Source organism: Oreochromis aureus, linkage group 9 (genome assembly GCF_013358895.1).
Source record: "Oreochromis aureus strain Israel breed Guangdong linkage group 9, ZZ_aureus, whole genome shotgun sequence".
NCBI classification, from domain to species: domain Eukaryota; kingdom Metazoa; phylum Chordata; class Actinopteri; order Cichliformes; family Cichlidae; genus Oreochromis; species Oreochromis aureus.
In genome coordinates, this window is record NC_052950.1 from 33,449,849 (window position 1) to 33,467,423 (window position 17,575).

Here is a 17,575-nt window from a genome sequence, read left to right on the forward strand (position 1 = left end):
TTTTGCACACAGGTATAACAGAATAGCTTTAGTGGGGGTTTTTTTAACTTGAGTTTGAATTTATACAAAATGCAGCAAGATATAAAAAAAACAGTTTTATTGATTAAAAAACACACTATATCGGATTAATATCAGTATCGGCCGATATCCAAATTTATGATATCGGTATCGGACATAAAAAAGTGGTATCGTGCCATCTCTATGCCTGACACCCATAAATGAAGCAGCATCTGGCTGCAGTTTAAAGACTTTTTTTTGTCTCTGTCTTGGTCTTGACTACAAGACTAATGTGTAAAAAGGAAATCTATGAGCTGTGATAACTGTTTTTGATAGAATGAAGAATAGACTGATATGTTAAATATTCCTTTATTGGGTGAGAAAATCAGAGCATGTCATAACTGCTTTAAGTTACACAGAATAGATATCAGAGCCTTAAACAGGCCGACTTCTGCTAAATGGGTCAAACTGGGCAGAAAGTATACAAACACATAACATCCTTATAGAATATGATGTAACACTATAGATCAACTTACCTCAGAATATATAAAGCATATAAACAATTACAGCAATATGATGCAACAAACACAGCAGTGCTACTAATCCAAAATACTCAAAGCTTCATAGAACTGAAACAAACATTTATTTTTAGCTCCATTCTGCTGCTGATACTGATTCAGGACAGACAATTAGTTATTTTAAACTTTTCTAGCAGTCCTTCACAAACAGGGAACAGTCTGTCTATTCTCTCCATCTGTCAGCTGCTGCTGGCTCTTCCTCCTCCTCTTCCTCACACACTGCTGAGTTTGTCCTGGTGGATCATCAGGGGTGCAAAGCTTCACAGATGATGTGCAGCAGTGGGTCCCTCAGTCTATCCTCACTCTGGACACTTGCAGTCGTCACACATGGAAATCAAATGTGTGATAAGCTGCAGGATTCAAACACAAGTGTAACTTATAAATACATGTTCATACTTTTATTCCACAATCAGAGAGAAAGAAACAGAGAGAGTGCAGGACAGACAGACAGGTGACAGTCTCAGGTGTACACACTGCTACAAAACAGCACAAGAGAAGGAGGATTTAGTGTTTGTGTTATTACGAGTGCTAAACAAGAAGAGTTCCCAGATGGTACAGTGGACACATGTGTGACTCCTGTGATTAAAGCATCTTTCTTTCAGCTTAACGAGTGAACCGTCAGCTCGTTCAAACACACATTAAAGTCCGTTTGGCTCGACACCACCGAACAGAGGCAGCAATATAACATAGCTAACATTAACAGTGCAGTGAATCCTGCTTGTATTCAGGACTGCAAACCGAGCAGCATCACTGACTTTCAGCTTGTTGTGTTTGTGGATATATGACTGACTTTAATTATCCACAAAATAATCACATCTCTGTAAGATTAAGGTCAACTACTGGACGGCGTATATTTTAAAGTAAAGGCTTTAAAACCAAGTTAGTACAAACATCACTAATGTCACATAACTTTGCTGACATGTGGCCAACAGTAATGTTTTAATGTTCTTCATTATTAAACATTCACACATAAATAAGTGACATAATATTCAGTACTTACTTTTGAAGGTTCACTCTTCGGCCGCTCCGCTTCTGCCGTATTTTTTGGCAAAATTATCCACACCCACCACCGCGCTATGAAGTCTGGGATATATGGGACCACGAAGTGTACACCGGACCACACTTCAAATTTGGGAAAATCGACGGCGCATTTGGAGTACACTTCAGATTGGGACAGCCGTCGTCGCGTCGCTGTGACGTAATATGTCTCAAGATGTGTACTCCGGAGCGTGCGGTCGCTGGATTGGGACACAGCCAGAGTCTTTGCAGACTACTAAGGATCAGACATTCTATCAATCTACAAATGATTATATACCTCTAAACATAAATGATTAAATGTTTCTAAGTACAAATGACAATCCTAAAATCTCACCCAACAAACACCACAATAGTTTTACTTGCGAGGGGAGCGTCAAGGAGAGCAGTGCTGCTCTGTTACTTACATTTTAAGGTTTCTAAACTGTTCTGCTTCAGTGTTCATGTCGAGTGGTTCGCTTTGTTCCAGCAGTTGGATGAAAAAATCTGTTTTCATGTTATCAAGTTTTTATTGAATGTATTTTGATCCATGTGTTCTGCAGATGTTATTTTGTTCACGTTGTTTGTGTTATGAAATCTTGCAAAGGTTAAATAAACATTTAAAATGTTAAAGGAATCGTTTGAGCTGTGATTTCATTTCCTGTATTTCAGAGTAAAGACTGAAGTGACAAATGGAAACATTTTTACAGTCAGAGTCAGATGAACTGTTTTCAGTGGCACAGATGGAGGTTTATCAGAGGAGGAGACTTGGCTGTTCTCCTCTCACACTGAACAGGGTTCCTGCAGCTTATTAAAAATCTGACCTGAAAGTTATGAAATATAAAATCTTTAAAATCTTCTTTTTTTTGGTTTTTATTTAGTTTTAGACTATAGAACAAAGAAAAAAAAGGAATTGCACATACACACCCAACACACACACAACAAAAACTGAGCAAACAAACTTTCAGTAAGTCACATACTTAATCCCTCATATAACAGCTACACACATGTCCTATCTTTGCCTTTGCATTGAACTTTTTCCTCTCAGGATACTCTCTCTCTCAGATCGCAGGGCAAGGACTTCACCAGAGTTCACCATATGTCCATGAAATCATCATCATTGTCCCATAATTTCGCACTGAGTCTTTCAGATAGCAGAAACTTAAACATTTCTTTGTAACACTGAGTTACAGTAGGGGGGCTGCTCTGCTCTCCTGACGTTAAACATAAGCTTATTTAATAACGTGGATCTCTTTTTGTCCAGATTTTTTTCAGAGGCAGCAACCATGGTAAGAATTGATCCGGATCTTTACAGATCTTATAATTTAGTATCGAGTTCATTTCCTTGTTGATGCATAGCCAGAATTTAGACATTTTTGGACAATCCAATAAAAGATACATAAGTGCCATCTGCTGTTTTACGTTTGAAACAAAAGGTTGAAAGCTCTTTAAAGTCTTTTATTTTTTCTTAAACTTGCTGTAGGTGTTAAAACTTCTGATTTTGTGTTTAAGATGTCAAAAGGATTAATTTTGGAAACTCATATTGTAAACTTGTTTCATTTGTGATTTATCAACGTTTCCTGATACAAGGCAGGATGGATCCATGCTTTTATGTTGTGAAGACAAATTCTGACCCAGAAATCTGAAAGTTGTAGAGATTGAGACCCATCAGACCAGGCAACATTTTTCAATCTTCTGTTGTCCTGAACTGCAGCCTCAGTTTCCTGTTCTTCACTAGAAGTTTAACCCAAGTGTGGTCTTCAGCTGTGATCTGGTCCATGGACCCCCCCTGTCCTCCAGGACCAGCACCTGCCTCTTTCTCTGTCCTGTTTGTATGAATGTGAGTGTGAATGGAAACTAGCCAATCTCTTTCAGTGGTTGGCTAGAGACAACTGCCCTGCTGGAAACCATGATCTCCAGCAGGGCAGGTGCTCCTGTTTCCATCTGCAGTCAACGCACTATTTAAACTGGTGAGAGACATTTTTTCTAAACGCTGAGTCTCTTTAGCTTTCAAACCCCAAAACACGCTGTGCCAAAAATTGGTCGACCCCAAGGATCGGGTCCCCCGACACAAACAGAGTAATAAAGTGTACACTGTTAAGTGCCAGGAGGATTGCAATGTTTTATACGTCGGGGGAAAACCAAACAAACTTTGGCTAAGCCGATGGCACAACACAGAAGAGCTACCTCGTCAGGCCAGGACTCCACAGTCTATTTACACCTACAGGCCAGTGGACACTCTTTCAAAGATGACGGTGTACACATCCTGACAGGGAAGGAAAACAAGACAAATGGCTCCTACACACCAGCTCCTGATTGCATGTGGCAGAGGACAAAGCAATTAACATACTTAAAGAAGCCATAATAAGTCATGGTCAAAGGAGTTTGCAAAGAAAAGCGTCTGGACTTCTTTAAGTTGCTTGAAGACGTTTCACCTCTCATCCGAGAAGCTTCTTCACTTCTAAGGTCAAATGGCAGAGAGTCCCAGATTTAAACCCAGTGGGAGTATCCCCCCAAAGAGGGACAAAGGACCCCCTGATGATCCTCTAATCACATGAGCCAAGGTGTGAAAGCGGGTGTGGGACCTAATCAGCCAGGGTTTCGGGTGAGCTCATTGTGAAATCTGACCCCACTCTATCATGTGATTTCCTGAGGTCAGATGGCCCAGGATGTGAGTGGGCGTTAAGGTGTCTGGGGAGGGAACTCAAAACTGGATTATAGATGGCAGACAGTTGGTGTCGTAAACCACCGCCTCTGTTCAAAGATGGTCGCTCACAGTGGACATAGATGGCTTCTTTCACTCCTCTTTCAAACCATCTGTCCTCTCTGTCCAAGATGTGAACATTGGCATCTTCGAAAGAGTGTCCTTTATCCTTAAGATGCAGATGCACTGCTGAGTCTTGTCCTGTGGAGGTGGCTCTTCTATGTTGTGCCATGCGCTTGTGAAGTGGCTGTTTGGTCTCTCCAATGTAGAGGTCTGGGCAGCTGCACAGTTCACACAACACTAATGTTCACCATTAAACCTGCTGGACATCACTGCCTGACAAGTTTAACTGTCTTCAGAACATTGTAGAGGCATTATTGACAGTGTTTGGCTCTACATATCTTTGTGAGCAGATTTTCTTTCACACAAAGAGTGTCCTTAGGTCCTTGGAGACCAGTCTCTCTGAGTGGGAGACAATAGATCACATTAACATGTGTATCTCTGTATTAACAAACATGCCATATTGGCCCAGTTTATTTTTCTTATCATTGTTGTGAGGAGAACATAAATGGCATTTGCATTTTTGTTGTACAGTTCATTTGTCGTATTGATAAAAAGTGCCTTTTTTGTTTCAAAATAGCTGATAACTATTCGCTGATAACTGCCAACATCTGCAAACAAATATAATTGTATAAAGTTGTTCTATATAGTGTGTAACTGTTAATATAGAATGTTATTACATTTTTTGCTAATGCAATCATATGGTACATTGACTTCTGAGGAAATTTTAGATGGCACTCATCATCAGAAAGGTTGCCTACCCCTGCAATATATTCAGTTTATACACACTGTGTTTGGAGAGGGCGGGGGGTGGGGATGAGTGTAGGTCTGTGTCAGTGTACATGCGTGTGTGTGCGTGTGTGTGCGTGTGTGCATGTGTGTGTGTGTGCGTGTTTGTGTGTGTGTTCCACGTTCAGCCGAGAGAAAGTGTCCCTTCACCCTGGCTAGGCAAAAGTCAACAATCTTCGGTCGACGCGGGTGGCCTTGAATGAGGGGGAAGAGTCTCAACATTTTTGTTATCTAAGGGAGAATTTTTTGTGTTTTCTATTATTGTGATTTTGGTTCTGTTCCTCCTGTTTAGTGTTTAGTCTGTTCTGCCCATCTAAGTTCCTGTTTTATTGTGAAGGTCTGCATCTTATGTGAGTGTTTTCAGTTTGCCTCCCTAGTCTCGTCACGTTAATCACTCCCAGCTGTGTCCCCCACCTGTGCGTAATCTCCCTGTGTTCTCTGAGTGTTTTTAAGTCGTGTCTTTTGTCTTAGTCGTTGCTGGTTCGTCTGTGTTGTTTCCCTTCGGTCTCCCTGAGTCTCTCGGTGTGTATTCCCAGGACCTCCCTGCATCTTTGTTTCTGGTTTGTTTTGTTAGTTTTACCCAGTTTAGGTTCCAGTTTCATGTTCCCAGTGTCATTGTTGTTTGTATTTCCTTTCGTTTAATAAATACTCACCTGCACCTGAGCTGCCGCATTTTGGGTCCTAATATATTCCACACGTCTGCCACACCAGACGTGACAATTATATTCAGGTAAAAAAAATTTTTTTTTAATCTACACGCATTTAGGAATTAGCTAGTTTCATGGATAATTTCAGTGACTGAATTATTGCTGGTTCATTTGTACACATTTACTGTATTATATAAAATATATAAACTAAATGTCTATGAAACTTAGAATCTGAAGATGTCTAAAATATTTGAAATGTAAAAGATATAAAATGATTCCATGGAAAGCACAATACCTGACAGTGTACAAGTATGACTAGGTCATTGAATCAGTGTCCCATAAGTGTCTGTTGTGAGTCTCAAGTAAGTTGCCTGCAATGATATTTAAGGTCCAGCAGGTGTCAGTATGGAGCAAAACAGCAACACTGTCGACACAACATCGATACAGTTTGGGGAATGTGCTGAAACGCTTCACGAGGCCTCATCTACCCATCACTAATACACAACATCATGTAAACAGAACCCACCTTCTGGCATTCACACACAGCAATAAACCAAACCCACGAGATGCTGGTGAGAGGACACAAGGAAGAATGCTGGCTATTAGCTGCTACAAAGGCAATCAAGCATTCAACGTTTAAACAGTGGGCTTTCTAACACTGATGATTCAGTAAGGACATCTCCTGGTTTCATCCTCATGTTTCCCTCTCACCACATATCCAAGCCGATATCATGACCAGCAGCTTTTACAGCTGTGGCTCCAGCGAACATCAGCGGATATTAGAAGGTAATATTAAATACATTCTAATAACAGCTGATTAAGCTTATATGTCCTGCTGTTGTTTAACATGACCTCCGCTGGGTTCCTCTTTCTTGCGCAAAGTGGGCGATAAACAAGAGAGACGGGACTTGAGACAGAGAAGCCGATCAGCTGATCATTGATCAGTTTCCTGATTGAAGTAGCAACAGGAGAGGGAGGGGGAGAGAATGAGAGAAGAAGAAACAGAATAACTGCAGCTTTGTGTCTTTTTTTTCATTGTAGCTGAAGTACGGGACAAACTGTGTTCCTTTTCAGCTAAATACCAAACGCGTAATATTTTCTCTGACTGCGAGATGATTCTGTTTTTTACAGGACGGAAATGTTGAGACTCTTCCTCCTCATTCAAGGCCACCCGTGTCAACCGAAGATTGTTGACTTTTGCCTAACCAGGGTGAAGGGACACTTTCTCTCGGCTGAATGTGGAACACACACACGCACACATACGCATGTACACTGACACGGACCTACACTCATCCCCACCCCCTCCAAACACCTTCAAAGCTTATGTCTTCTGTGTTGTGAGCAATGTTCCCTCTAAGCTGCGCACGTGCGCAATTGCGCACTGCTGGCACGGTCTCTGCGCACAGAAAATCTGTGTTGCGCAAAAAAAAAATTAACCTGAATTGAAATTAAAATTAATACTTTAACAATTCTGTTTTGCAGTGTTAGTCAGTGAGTGACTGGCTGCTCCCGTATTGTATTAGAACGATGCTACTTATCCCATAGTCCAGCCAATAATGCCATTCACATTCGTATATACGCAGCTAATCAACGTGGTTGACAGGCTATGACAGCGTCCTTATGTGCCGGCAAAGCGGCGTGGCTGATGTGGAGTGAAGCCACGTACAACCATTGGAGATGTGAGCAGGACAGACGAAACAATTGACGGAAACAGTGTGGACTTTGCACCAGTTTTTTAATTTTGTGTTGATAGGCCACGTAAAAGCAAAGTTATGATTAAAAAAATATGCAATGTTTGGTTTTCTTCCTGAATACTATCGTTGTTTATATTTACTGCGGGAAGAAACGGTAAAAACGGCGTTTTATAAGGAAAACCCTCGAAAGCACTCTCCACCTGTGAGCAAAAACAAACTCCACCCCCCTCTCTTTCCTATTCGTCCAAAAAAGTACCATGTCGACCAATCAAAAAATGGTATAGGAACGCGGCATCATGTTGTTTCAGAAACGGGGGGAAGCTTTAGGAGTGACGTCGGTGCTTTGAGATGTGAGAGATTTGAGACGTTTAGCGCAAATCTTGTGTAGTGTAGTCAATAGTTTTGTTGTGTGTGTCAGAACAATGAGGCGACTGCTGAATGTTACAGGTGTTGCAGGAGTGATACATCTCCTGTTGTCAGGCCTGCAGGTATCAGGATGTTGTTCTCCTTTATCTCATAGTGGACAGAAATTATTTGTTGGAGTGGCGCAAATAATTTGTGTGGCATCAGATTTGATGCAGAACAGCTGATTGTTCTGTAAATAGTTTGAAATGTTTATTTAAAAAACGCCTTGGCTGCATTAAAAAAATAAATAGCTGCAAAAAACTTTGTTTGCCAAACTGAGTTACTTTTTTGAAGAAGTAACTATATAAGTTATTGCCCAACATTGGTCATTATATACTGTATTTGGCAGACAGAGTTACAGACTCTCTCCCAGACCACAGACTCATACAAGTCAGAGCTTTATATAAAATAAAAGGGGAAAAAAAGAAAGAAAGAAAGTTGTGTTTTCAAAATTGGAGTTCAAGTTATTTTTTCTTCCAATAGTGTTAACATACTACACAGATCATGAACAATATTTTTTTTTAAGTTTTTATTGTAAGTGGGCTAAAGCAGTTAATTAAAAGTAGTCTAACATAAATGTAAATGCTGTAATTTGATTATTTTAATGTAACTTGGATGGATTAGATGCTGGCGTGACCACAGTGCACACGTCTGATGTTGCTCACAGTGGTCCAAGGGGTCGCTCAGGGAGTTTGTGTGTTCGCTCAGACATGTGAAAAATTAGAGGGAACATTGGTTGTGAGATGTGATGGTTCATGTGCTATGTGCTGAGTTGGGTTTTTTTGGGTTCTCAAACTGATCTTCCTGTTGGAGCTCCGTCTGGGCGGAGTTCTTATTTTCTCCTCATTTTTCCTCATGTTGTGCATTTTCCATTGTAGTTCGGTTTGGGTCGCTGCCTGTGCGGAGGCAACAGTTTTAATCCCTAAACCTGTTCAGGGGCCGGGATAGCTCAGTAGGTAGAGTGGTGGCCCCATGATCGGAAGGTCGGGGGTTCGGTTCCCCTGAAAAGCTACCCTGAGGTACCCCTGAGCAAGGTATATGGGCAGAAATCTGTGCCATCAGAAACTGAATTTGAATAAGTTAAATTTGAATTTGAATTACTCGGATTGAATCTGAATTGTAACTTGAATGAAAGCTTTTGAAAACTGAATTTGAATTAGTCTAATTTGAAATTGAATTTATGGTTTGAAACTGCATTTTATCCTTTAAAAATTCAGCTCTCGAATAATTTCAGATTCACTTCTCACCATTCAGTTTCAGTTCTACAATTCAATTTCAGTTCCAAAATTCAGTTTTTGGGACTTACATCCGGTTCGGTTCAAGCGCAGATTAATAGAACTACAGACTGATAGCGTTACTGACGGAATCTACAGCGTCTTGAGCTGAATTAAGACTTCAGAAGTCATTCGTCATGTCGAATGACCAGCGGATAAACTCTCAGGTTGGTAATAAATGTATTACATGTATAAGAACAAGCGTCATGTTAACAAATGATAGCCGTACAACCTTTATGCTTATTGTAGCTGCTAGCTAAAAACGCTAATTTAGCCTAGTTTGCCCTGGATTCAGCTTTGACAAACAAATATGATCGTCTGTTTCTAGTAGAATTCCAAAGTTGTCATCTTGTACCCTCTCAGAGCCCTGTATGCTTGCAGAGACCCCTACAGTAAGGAAACATGCAAAACGCTGTCCAAACCTTTGTATTTTAGCTTTATTTATGTCTCACACAGCATCCCAACTCTTTAGCGAACTTAATAACTTTAGCTAAAGTGAATAGTTAGTCTTATTCATTAGTGCAGCGTTACTGGATCACCTCTGTTTGAAGTGATATAATATGATATACAACTATCACTGAAACAGCAAACTTTGTAAATACACAACACTTCTCATTCTCTAAACGTTTGGCCACAGATGTAAATTACACTATCAGTGCTTGTTCACTCTTGACAATAATTACATTTCTAAATTCTCTTTGTGCATTTACAGGTAAACAATATCTAATATTTTATCTAAATGACTGCTTTGTCTTTGAAAAGGTGAAGAGCCTGAGGCCGGTGACAGTCCAGTTCTACTCTAAGTACATCCTTACGGTGGTTCACAGGACAAGGCGACATTCCTGTCCTGCCAGAAGAGAAGAGAAACTTCAGAGTCTTCATGAAGTTCAACCACACCTGTCATATGGAATATGACAGGGGTCTCAAACTCCAGTCCTCGAAGGCCGGTGTCATGCAACTTTTCCATGCGCCTCGAGGACTGGAGTTTGAGACCCCGCCGTATGGTGTTCATGCAGTTTTCTACCCACAGTTACAGCATGTCTGACTGCCTGTTCAGCATATGCAAAAATATATGAGTTTAAGCATGTGATGACTAAGGCCTTCCATTATGGTGTTTGTCATCACATGTCACAGACATCTGGATGATCATTTGGAATAAACAAAAAACAAAAACTTGTTACTTCATCTTTTATCTTTATTATTATTATTATTGTTCTTATTTTACATTTTTCATTGTTAGGCATTGGGTTTATTTGTAGTAGTCCTTTCCAGCTTCTTTTCCTCTTCCATGTTACTGTGTCAGCTTGTCAGCATCTATTTGGGGTTGGGAGTGGAACAGGAAGTAAGGAACAGAAAGTGCCATTTAAACCAGGAGAGGTTCTTATATTTCAGAAGAAGGGATTAATTCAAAAGAAATGACCTCAATGCCATATTTTATTTAGGAACCCTAGAGAGCACTTAGCAAAATAACACATTCTTATAATTTCACCCTCAGATGAGCCAAGCTACGACTGTCAGGGAAGGTGATGTAGGTACAGAGCATGTGAGAGTGGTTAAGTTAATGTCTCTTGTCTAGATGAAGGCACAGGAGGGATCAATGGCACGGCGTAGAGATTCAGTATCTTCAGTCTTCAGTGGACACTCCATTTCTGGCACAAAACACCTGTAAAAGATGGTCGATTTAGGAGGTGACCCGACAACTTCAGCCTGTCAAACATAGCAATGGAGCAGTATGTTTTAAAAAAAAATCTAATTAAGCATGCACTCAGTACCCTAAGAATTATTATGATAGTTAAACACAGTGATAGTTGTATATCATATTATATCACTTCAAACAGAGGTGATCCAGTAACGCTGCACTAATGAATAAGACTAACTATTCACTTTAGCTAAAGTTATTAAGTTCGCTAAAGAGTTGGGATGCTGTGTAAGATATAAATAAAGCTAAAATACAAAGGTTTGGACAGCGTTTTGCATGTTTCCTTACTGTAGGGGTCTCTGCAAGCATACAGGGCTCTGAGAGGGTACAAGATGACAACTTTGGAATTCTACTAGAAACAGTCGATCATATTTGTTTGTCAAAGCTGAATCCAGGGCAAACTAGGCTAAATTAGCGTTTTTAGCTAGCAGCTACAATAAGCATAAAGGTTGTACGGCTATCATTTGTTAACATGACGCTTGTTCTTATACATGTAATACATTTATTACCAACCTGAGAGTTTATCCGCTGGTCATTCGACATGACGAATGACTTCTGAAGTCTTAATTCAGCTCAAGACGCTGTAGATTCCGTCAGTAACGCTATCAGTCTGTAGTTCTATTAATCTGCGCTTGAACCGGAACGGATGTAAGTCCCAAAAACTGAATTTTGGAACTGAAATTGAATTGTAGAACTGAAACTGAATGGTGAGAAGTGAATCTGAAATTATTCGAGAGCTGAATTTTTAAAGGATAAAATGCAGTTTCAAACCATAAATTCAATTTCAAATTAGACTAATTCAAATTCAGTTTTCAAAAGCTTTCATTCAAGTTACAATTCAGATTCAATCCGAGTAATTCAAATTCAAATTTAACTTATTCAAATTCAGTTTCTGATGGCACAGATTTCTGCCCATAAAGGTACCATCTCTATCCATCTCTACACATTGCTCCCCGGGTGCCCAATGGCTGCCCACTGCTTCACTGAGTGAATGGGTTAAATGCAGAGAGGAATTTCCCCACGGGGATCAGTAAAGTACGCTTTCTTTCTTTCTAAATCCATCTACAATCTGGACATTCACACTCCACACCAGTTGGTGGCGGTAATGCACCATTTTGGTGTTTGACAACCGCCAATAAACGATATAAAAAAGACCACGCGCCTTCCGGGATGACGGACAGAGCTATTTTTTCATCCAAAGCGAGTAAAATTTGGATTTGGATGATTAAAACAAACTAAACCAACGTTTGGATCGATATCTGCATCGATCTGCCCACCCTTGTCTCCTGGATCGTAGCTGAGATCAGCGTGAACCACGTGGGTCTCTGCTTCCTGATCTGTTTCCTGTGTTTGGAAAGAGTTCCAGCTTCATCACGGAGTTTCTCTCGGTTTGTGGGCTCATCTAAAGGTAAGCACCGAGCTAACTTTACTGTGAGTTCAGTTCATGTTGAGTTTAGCTCCTGAATGAGGTCTTCTGCTGCTCTCCTCGGTGTCTGTTCACAGTTTATTGTGAACACGTTGAGAGAAGAGTGAGAGAGTGTTTGGAGAAAAACACCAACTAATCATTAGCTCAGCATGCTGGGAGAAGTTGGAGCAGAAAAGTCTTTTCATTGTCCCTGCAGCTGTTTCTCTGCCTGCACCAAACCTCTACAGCCTCATTTCTATTTGAAGTGATAACAGGAAATGGATGAGAGCGATCTGCTGCAGTATCAGGGTCACAATAAACTTTATTGTCCAGCTGCTGTGGATGAACACATGAGAGGAAGTGAACTCCTACAAAGTCTCATTTTAATGAGTGTGGCTGCTGTAAAGTGATGCACAGGAAGATGTTAACAAAAACTAATGAAACAGAGATGAAAGTAAACAGTGTTCATATTTGAAAGCACAGAGAATAGAAATATATTGTGCTGGTTAATGTGCAGCTCTTGGTGATTTGGGAGAATCATGTTTTTGATCATGTTGTGGATTGAATGTTGGGTTTTATTTTGTCTACAGATGTTTTCTCACTTGTGATCGTTCAGATTGATTTGTTGGGTTGACTTGAATCATGTGAAGGTTTAAAGCTGCACTTCCCCCAAAAAGAATAAAGTATAATCGTGAAGAATGTAATAAAGTCTTCCTGTGTCAAACACAGCTGCAGTCAAAGCAGGAAGGAAAGCACTGAAACCACTGATCAAAGACCATCAGTACTGTGGGAAATATAAATGTTGCAATATTAAATAAGTGCCATATTAATCAAGAGGCAATAGAAGGTTTAAACTGGGAGACATTTAAAGTAGTGTTTTGCTTGAAACTGCATATTTGCCTGCGCAGATTAGAACAGGATGGACTCAGGATGTGTCATATACGATCATGGGGCCTCACAACGAGAAACAGGAAACAGATGGGGGTGAGAGAGTGTTGAAACCGTTAGTGAGGAACAAACATCAATACTATAAAAGTAGTTTTAGACAGCTGTCACTCACCGTCACTGGTGCATGTTATGTTATCTGCTTACGCATGAAGGGGCGTGAACCCTGACATATAAAACTGTATATCAAATTGCTTCCTCTTTGAGATCTACTGGACTACGCTGAGGGTGGTGTCGTGTACATCTCCCACATATGTGCTTAATAAATAATTGTTGTTGACTGGACAAGATCTGAGTAATGTTTTTTTGTTCTCAGCCCAACATCAAAGAATCAGGACAGTACCGTTCACAGAGAGTTGGGGAATGGCTGCACAGAACCAAACTTTTAGGAATGGTGGAGGTGGTGGGACTGGGGGGCTGAAGGTCTTGAAAGTGTGGGGTGGGGGAGTAACAGGTCTGTCCCTGTTTGTGGAAACCACAGGAGGAGCTGTTCAGGCTGTTGGCTGGGTGTGAATTGTTGATGGAGCCTTTAAACTTGTAGTTGTTGTTTTCCAGACTGAAGCAGAGTCGTTAGCTGAAAACTGGTTTTAGAGGTTCATTCAGGACACCTTCTCAGGCTCTTACAGCCTTACCTGTATCATAACAAAGTGTATAAACCCCAATCCACCTTTAACATGGTCCTTCTCCCAAACCTTCAAATATGACTTTCTGGCCCTGTCATAGTAAAGGGCTGCTTAGAATATTAGAGCCAATGTCACAAAGTTCCTCCTGAAGTATAAGTGAGTGAGAGAGTTCCCTCACTTTGCAGCACAACACGTCTCACAAGATTTCTACAAGCAATCAGAGTGAAATTTGTACTTTGTGTTGTCAGATGAACATATGAGACACTTTGACTCTTCAGTGCAGTGTGGAGCCTAACAAAGATCTGTTTTGTGTCCCAGCTGATCAGCAGGAGGAGAAGAGTCTGACGGAGCAGCAGAGGAACATTTTCAGCCATCTGGACTCAGCTGAGTCACTACAGAGGAAACAATGAGCTCAACACAGAAGGTGAGGAAAATATCACAGTTTCACCAAATAATCAGTCACGTCTAAAACTCTCATACTCCCAACCTGTTATATGACTGTGTTATATATTATGTTGTTTTTTAGAGACCACAGCACATGTTTAAATAATGAAGGTTTATTCATCAAAATTATTAATAATCAAATAGACAAAACATTTTTTTCATCATCCCCAAAAAATACACGTTCAAATCACCACAACAGCAGCCCGATATCAGACAGAACTGTCACATTATATTAAACAGAAGCTGTCAGCTGAGCTCTGTAGAGTGGGCAATTATAATGAAGCTCTTTATTATAATTTGTAGATTCAAGCTGCTCTTCATATTTGTGGCCAGCAGATGTCACCAAAGAGGACTGTGTTGAAAAGCTTTGAGTAATGAACCTTTTTCAATACAAGCTTCAGTGTTTCAGAAAGCTTCATTTGGCCATGACTGATACAAATATTATAGAAATTATCAGAGGAGGCAAAAGTACATTTACTCTATACTTAAGTAGAAGTACAGATATTAGTGTTAAAAAATACATCAGTCAAAATAGTCATTCACCTTCTTTACTCAAGCTAAAGTGAAAAAGTACAGGCTCGTAAATGTAATCACAGTAAGAAAGTAAAAGTAGCTCTTTGATGAACTTTTTAACCACATGTTTTTATCCAAAGTTAACTGAACCTTGTGCTTTATTAATATAATATCAAAATAAGATTAGTAAATGAAATACAAACTATTTATTTCTAATGAAGGTACTCTGTTTGAATCAGTTAAGTAGAAAATGAAGGAAAATAAAACATATGTGTATTTTCTGTTGCCTACACTGTAGAGGGCGACTTTGCCTCTAAACAGGAACATGAGCAGGGAAGAGGTTAAAGTGGGATTGAGCAGGTGGGAACCCTAAAATCAGCTGTAGTGGCTCAGCGTGGGGAAAAGAATCACAGCTCACAATAATTTCTATTGAGAGCTCCAGTAGATTTTCTTAAAGTACAGGCTGTGATCAGCTGACCTGCTGCTCTCTGTGGATGTACACAACTGAATTCAACCAGATGTCAGCAGATGTTTCATGAGCTGTCCTGGCTGATTTCCATCCTCTACACTGACAGTACACTGTCTTTATATTAGACACTATACTGTTGGTATGAAGGTGGAACTCAGTGAATGAATGTCAGCATCATGAGCTTCAGTTTAAATGAATCTCTGCTCCACTTGATGTAATCTAACTCTGACATGAGCACCACAGTCACTGTGCACCAGTCACACACTGTTCTTTACTTTAAATCCATCACAGTTCAGCAAACTAACCTGTTTATCCTGCACTAACCTGCAGAGGATCTTCATGCAGTCTTTAAATCACAGTTAGTCTGTCTCAGATTGTTTTGGAGCAAGTTTCACAATCTGAAAAAACATGATGTTACATGTACAGACCCAATATCTGATTTCAACACATGAGGACTTACATGTAAGCTTTAATCTGCAGTTGATCAAATCCCACTGAGCAGTCCTTCCCTTTAAATCTAACCTCTCTTCTTCCTCTCCTGTCCTGTGTGTCTTATCTTTCTCCATCTCTGAGTGAAGTTAGCTCTCTTTCTTTTCTCTCCCTGTGATGTACAGCAGCTGGACCTTTAGCCGTCAACACACTGTGAGACAAACTGCACACAAACAGTTTGTGTGTTTGCTGATGTTTGTTGATAGAAACGCTGCATTTGAAATTACCTGTTTGTTCAGGTGCTGTGCAAAAAAGAAAGAAGAACAATGTCTCACTTTAACTCCTGACTATGACTCACAGTTTTGCCTCTTTCATCTCTTTTTATGTTTCATACCCTGGTGATTAGTACACGATCAGGATTGTCTTTCATGTGTTACTTTTCAGGCTCAAATCAGTTTGATGCCCTTAGTGATGAAATAACTCCCCTCAAATTCCTCAAACCAAAAGTAAAAACACTGTTTTGTAAATATAATGAGTAGAAAGTCATTTTTTTTAATGTGGGGAGTAAAAGTAAGGAAAATAAAGAGTTAAGCAGGTGGGGTTAAGAATCCTGCAAGGTGTTTGGTGCCACACTCCACCTTCAGGTTTAAAACTAGTGTTAATGGAGGGAGTTTGAAGGTTCAGTTTGTTCCACGACTGCATTTCACTCACTGCCTCTGTTTGTATCTCTGTCACTGCAGGACCAACATGGAGCGAGAAGTCAGCGCTCTCAGGAGGCCGACAAACCTCACAGAAGAAAGAGAGAGAAAACATACACCTGTGACGAGTGTGGGAAGGATTTTATTGGGAAGGCTGAACTAAAACGTCATCAGGTCATCCACACTGGAGAGAGACCGTTCAGCTGTGACTTGTGTGGAAAGACTTTTTCCAGGAAGAGTCACCTAAAACAACACCAACTCATCCACAGTGGAGTTAAAGCATACAGCTGTGATCAGTGTGGCAGAGCTTTTACTCGCAGTAGCTACTTACAGAGTCATCTAGTTACCCACTCTGGAATTAAGGCATACAGCTGTGACGAGTGTGGGAAGGGTTTTACTGTGAAATCTTCACTAAAACATCATCAGGTCATCCACACTGGAGAGAGACCGTTCAGCTGTGACTTGTGTGGAAAGACTTTTTCCAGGAAGAGTCACCTAAAACAACACCAACTCATCCACAGTGGAGTTAAAGCGTACAGCTGTGATCAGTGTGGCAGAGGTTTTACTAACAGTAGCGGCTTACGGAGTCATCTAGTGACCCACTCTGGAATTAAGGCGTACATCTGTGATCAGTGTGGCAGAGCTTTTACTCACAGTAGCGGCTTACGGAGTCATCTAGTTACCCACTCTGAATTTAATGCATACAGCTGTGACATTTGTGGAAAAACTTTCAGTCGGTTTGGGAACAGAAATATACACCTACGCATTCACACCGGGCATAATGTGTACTGCTGTGATCAGTGTGGCAAACAGTTTACAACAGACGCACAGTTACAATACCACATGTTTACCCACACTGAGGAGAGACCTTATAAATGTGACTTGTGTGAGAAGACTTTTAAAGCTCCAGGTATCCTGAGAAGACACCAACAGATCCACACCAGAAAGAGACTCTACAAGCGCAGTTACTGTGAGGTATGTATTTATATTTGTATCTTGTCATTTTAGCCTGACTGTTTGGAACAACTCTCCTCGTTAAACTGTGTTAGCATGTTAGCAATTCTACTGCATGGAAAAGGCTGCATCTGCGGCACAGTTAATCTGCCTCAGATTGTTTTGAACCAAGTTTCAGAATCTGAAATAACATAATGTTACATGTACAGACCCAATATCTGATTCCAACACATG

General features: G+C 40.4%; 1 protein-coding gene across 3 annotated transcripts in view; it reads left to right on the plus strand.

Moving 5' to 3' along the window:
• The first annotated feature begins 16,486 nt into the window (after nucleotides 1–16,486).
• The window catches only part of LOC116329651 (zinc finger protein 431-like), a 38,135-nt gene continuing 37,046 nt past the window's right edge, over nucleotides 16,487–17,575 (plus strand). For all 3 annotated transcript variants that reach the window (XM_039617734.1, XM_039617732.1, XM_039617733.1), the window contains exon 1: nucleotides 16,487–17,362. In XM_039617734.1, coding sequence (XP_039473668.1) covers nucleotides 17,231–17,362 — 132 coding nt within the window. In that variant the 5' untranslated portion in view covers nucleotides 16,487–17,230. The remainder of the gene's footprint in view (nucleotides 17,363–17,575) is intronic.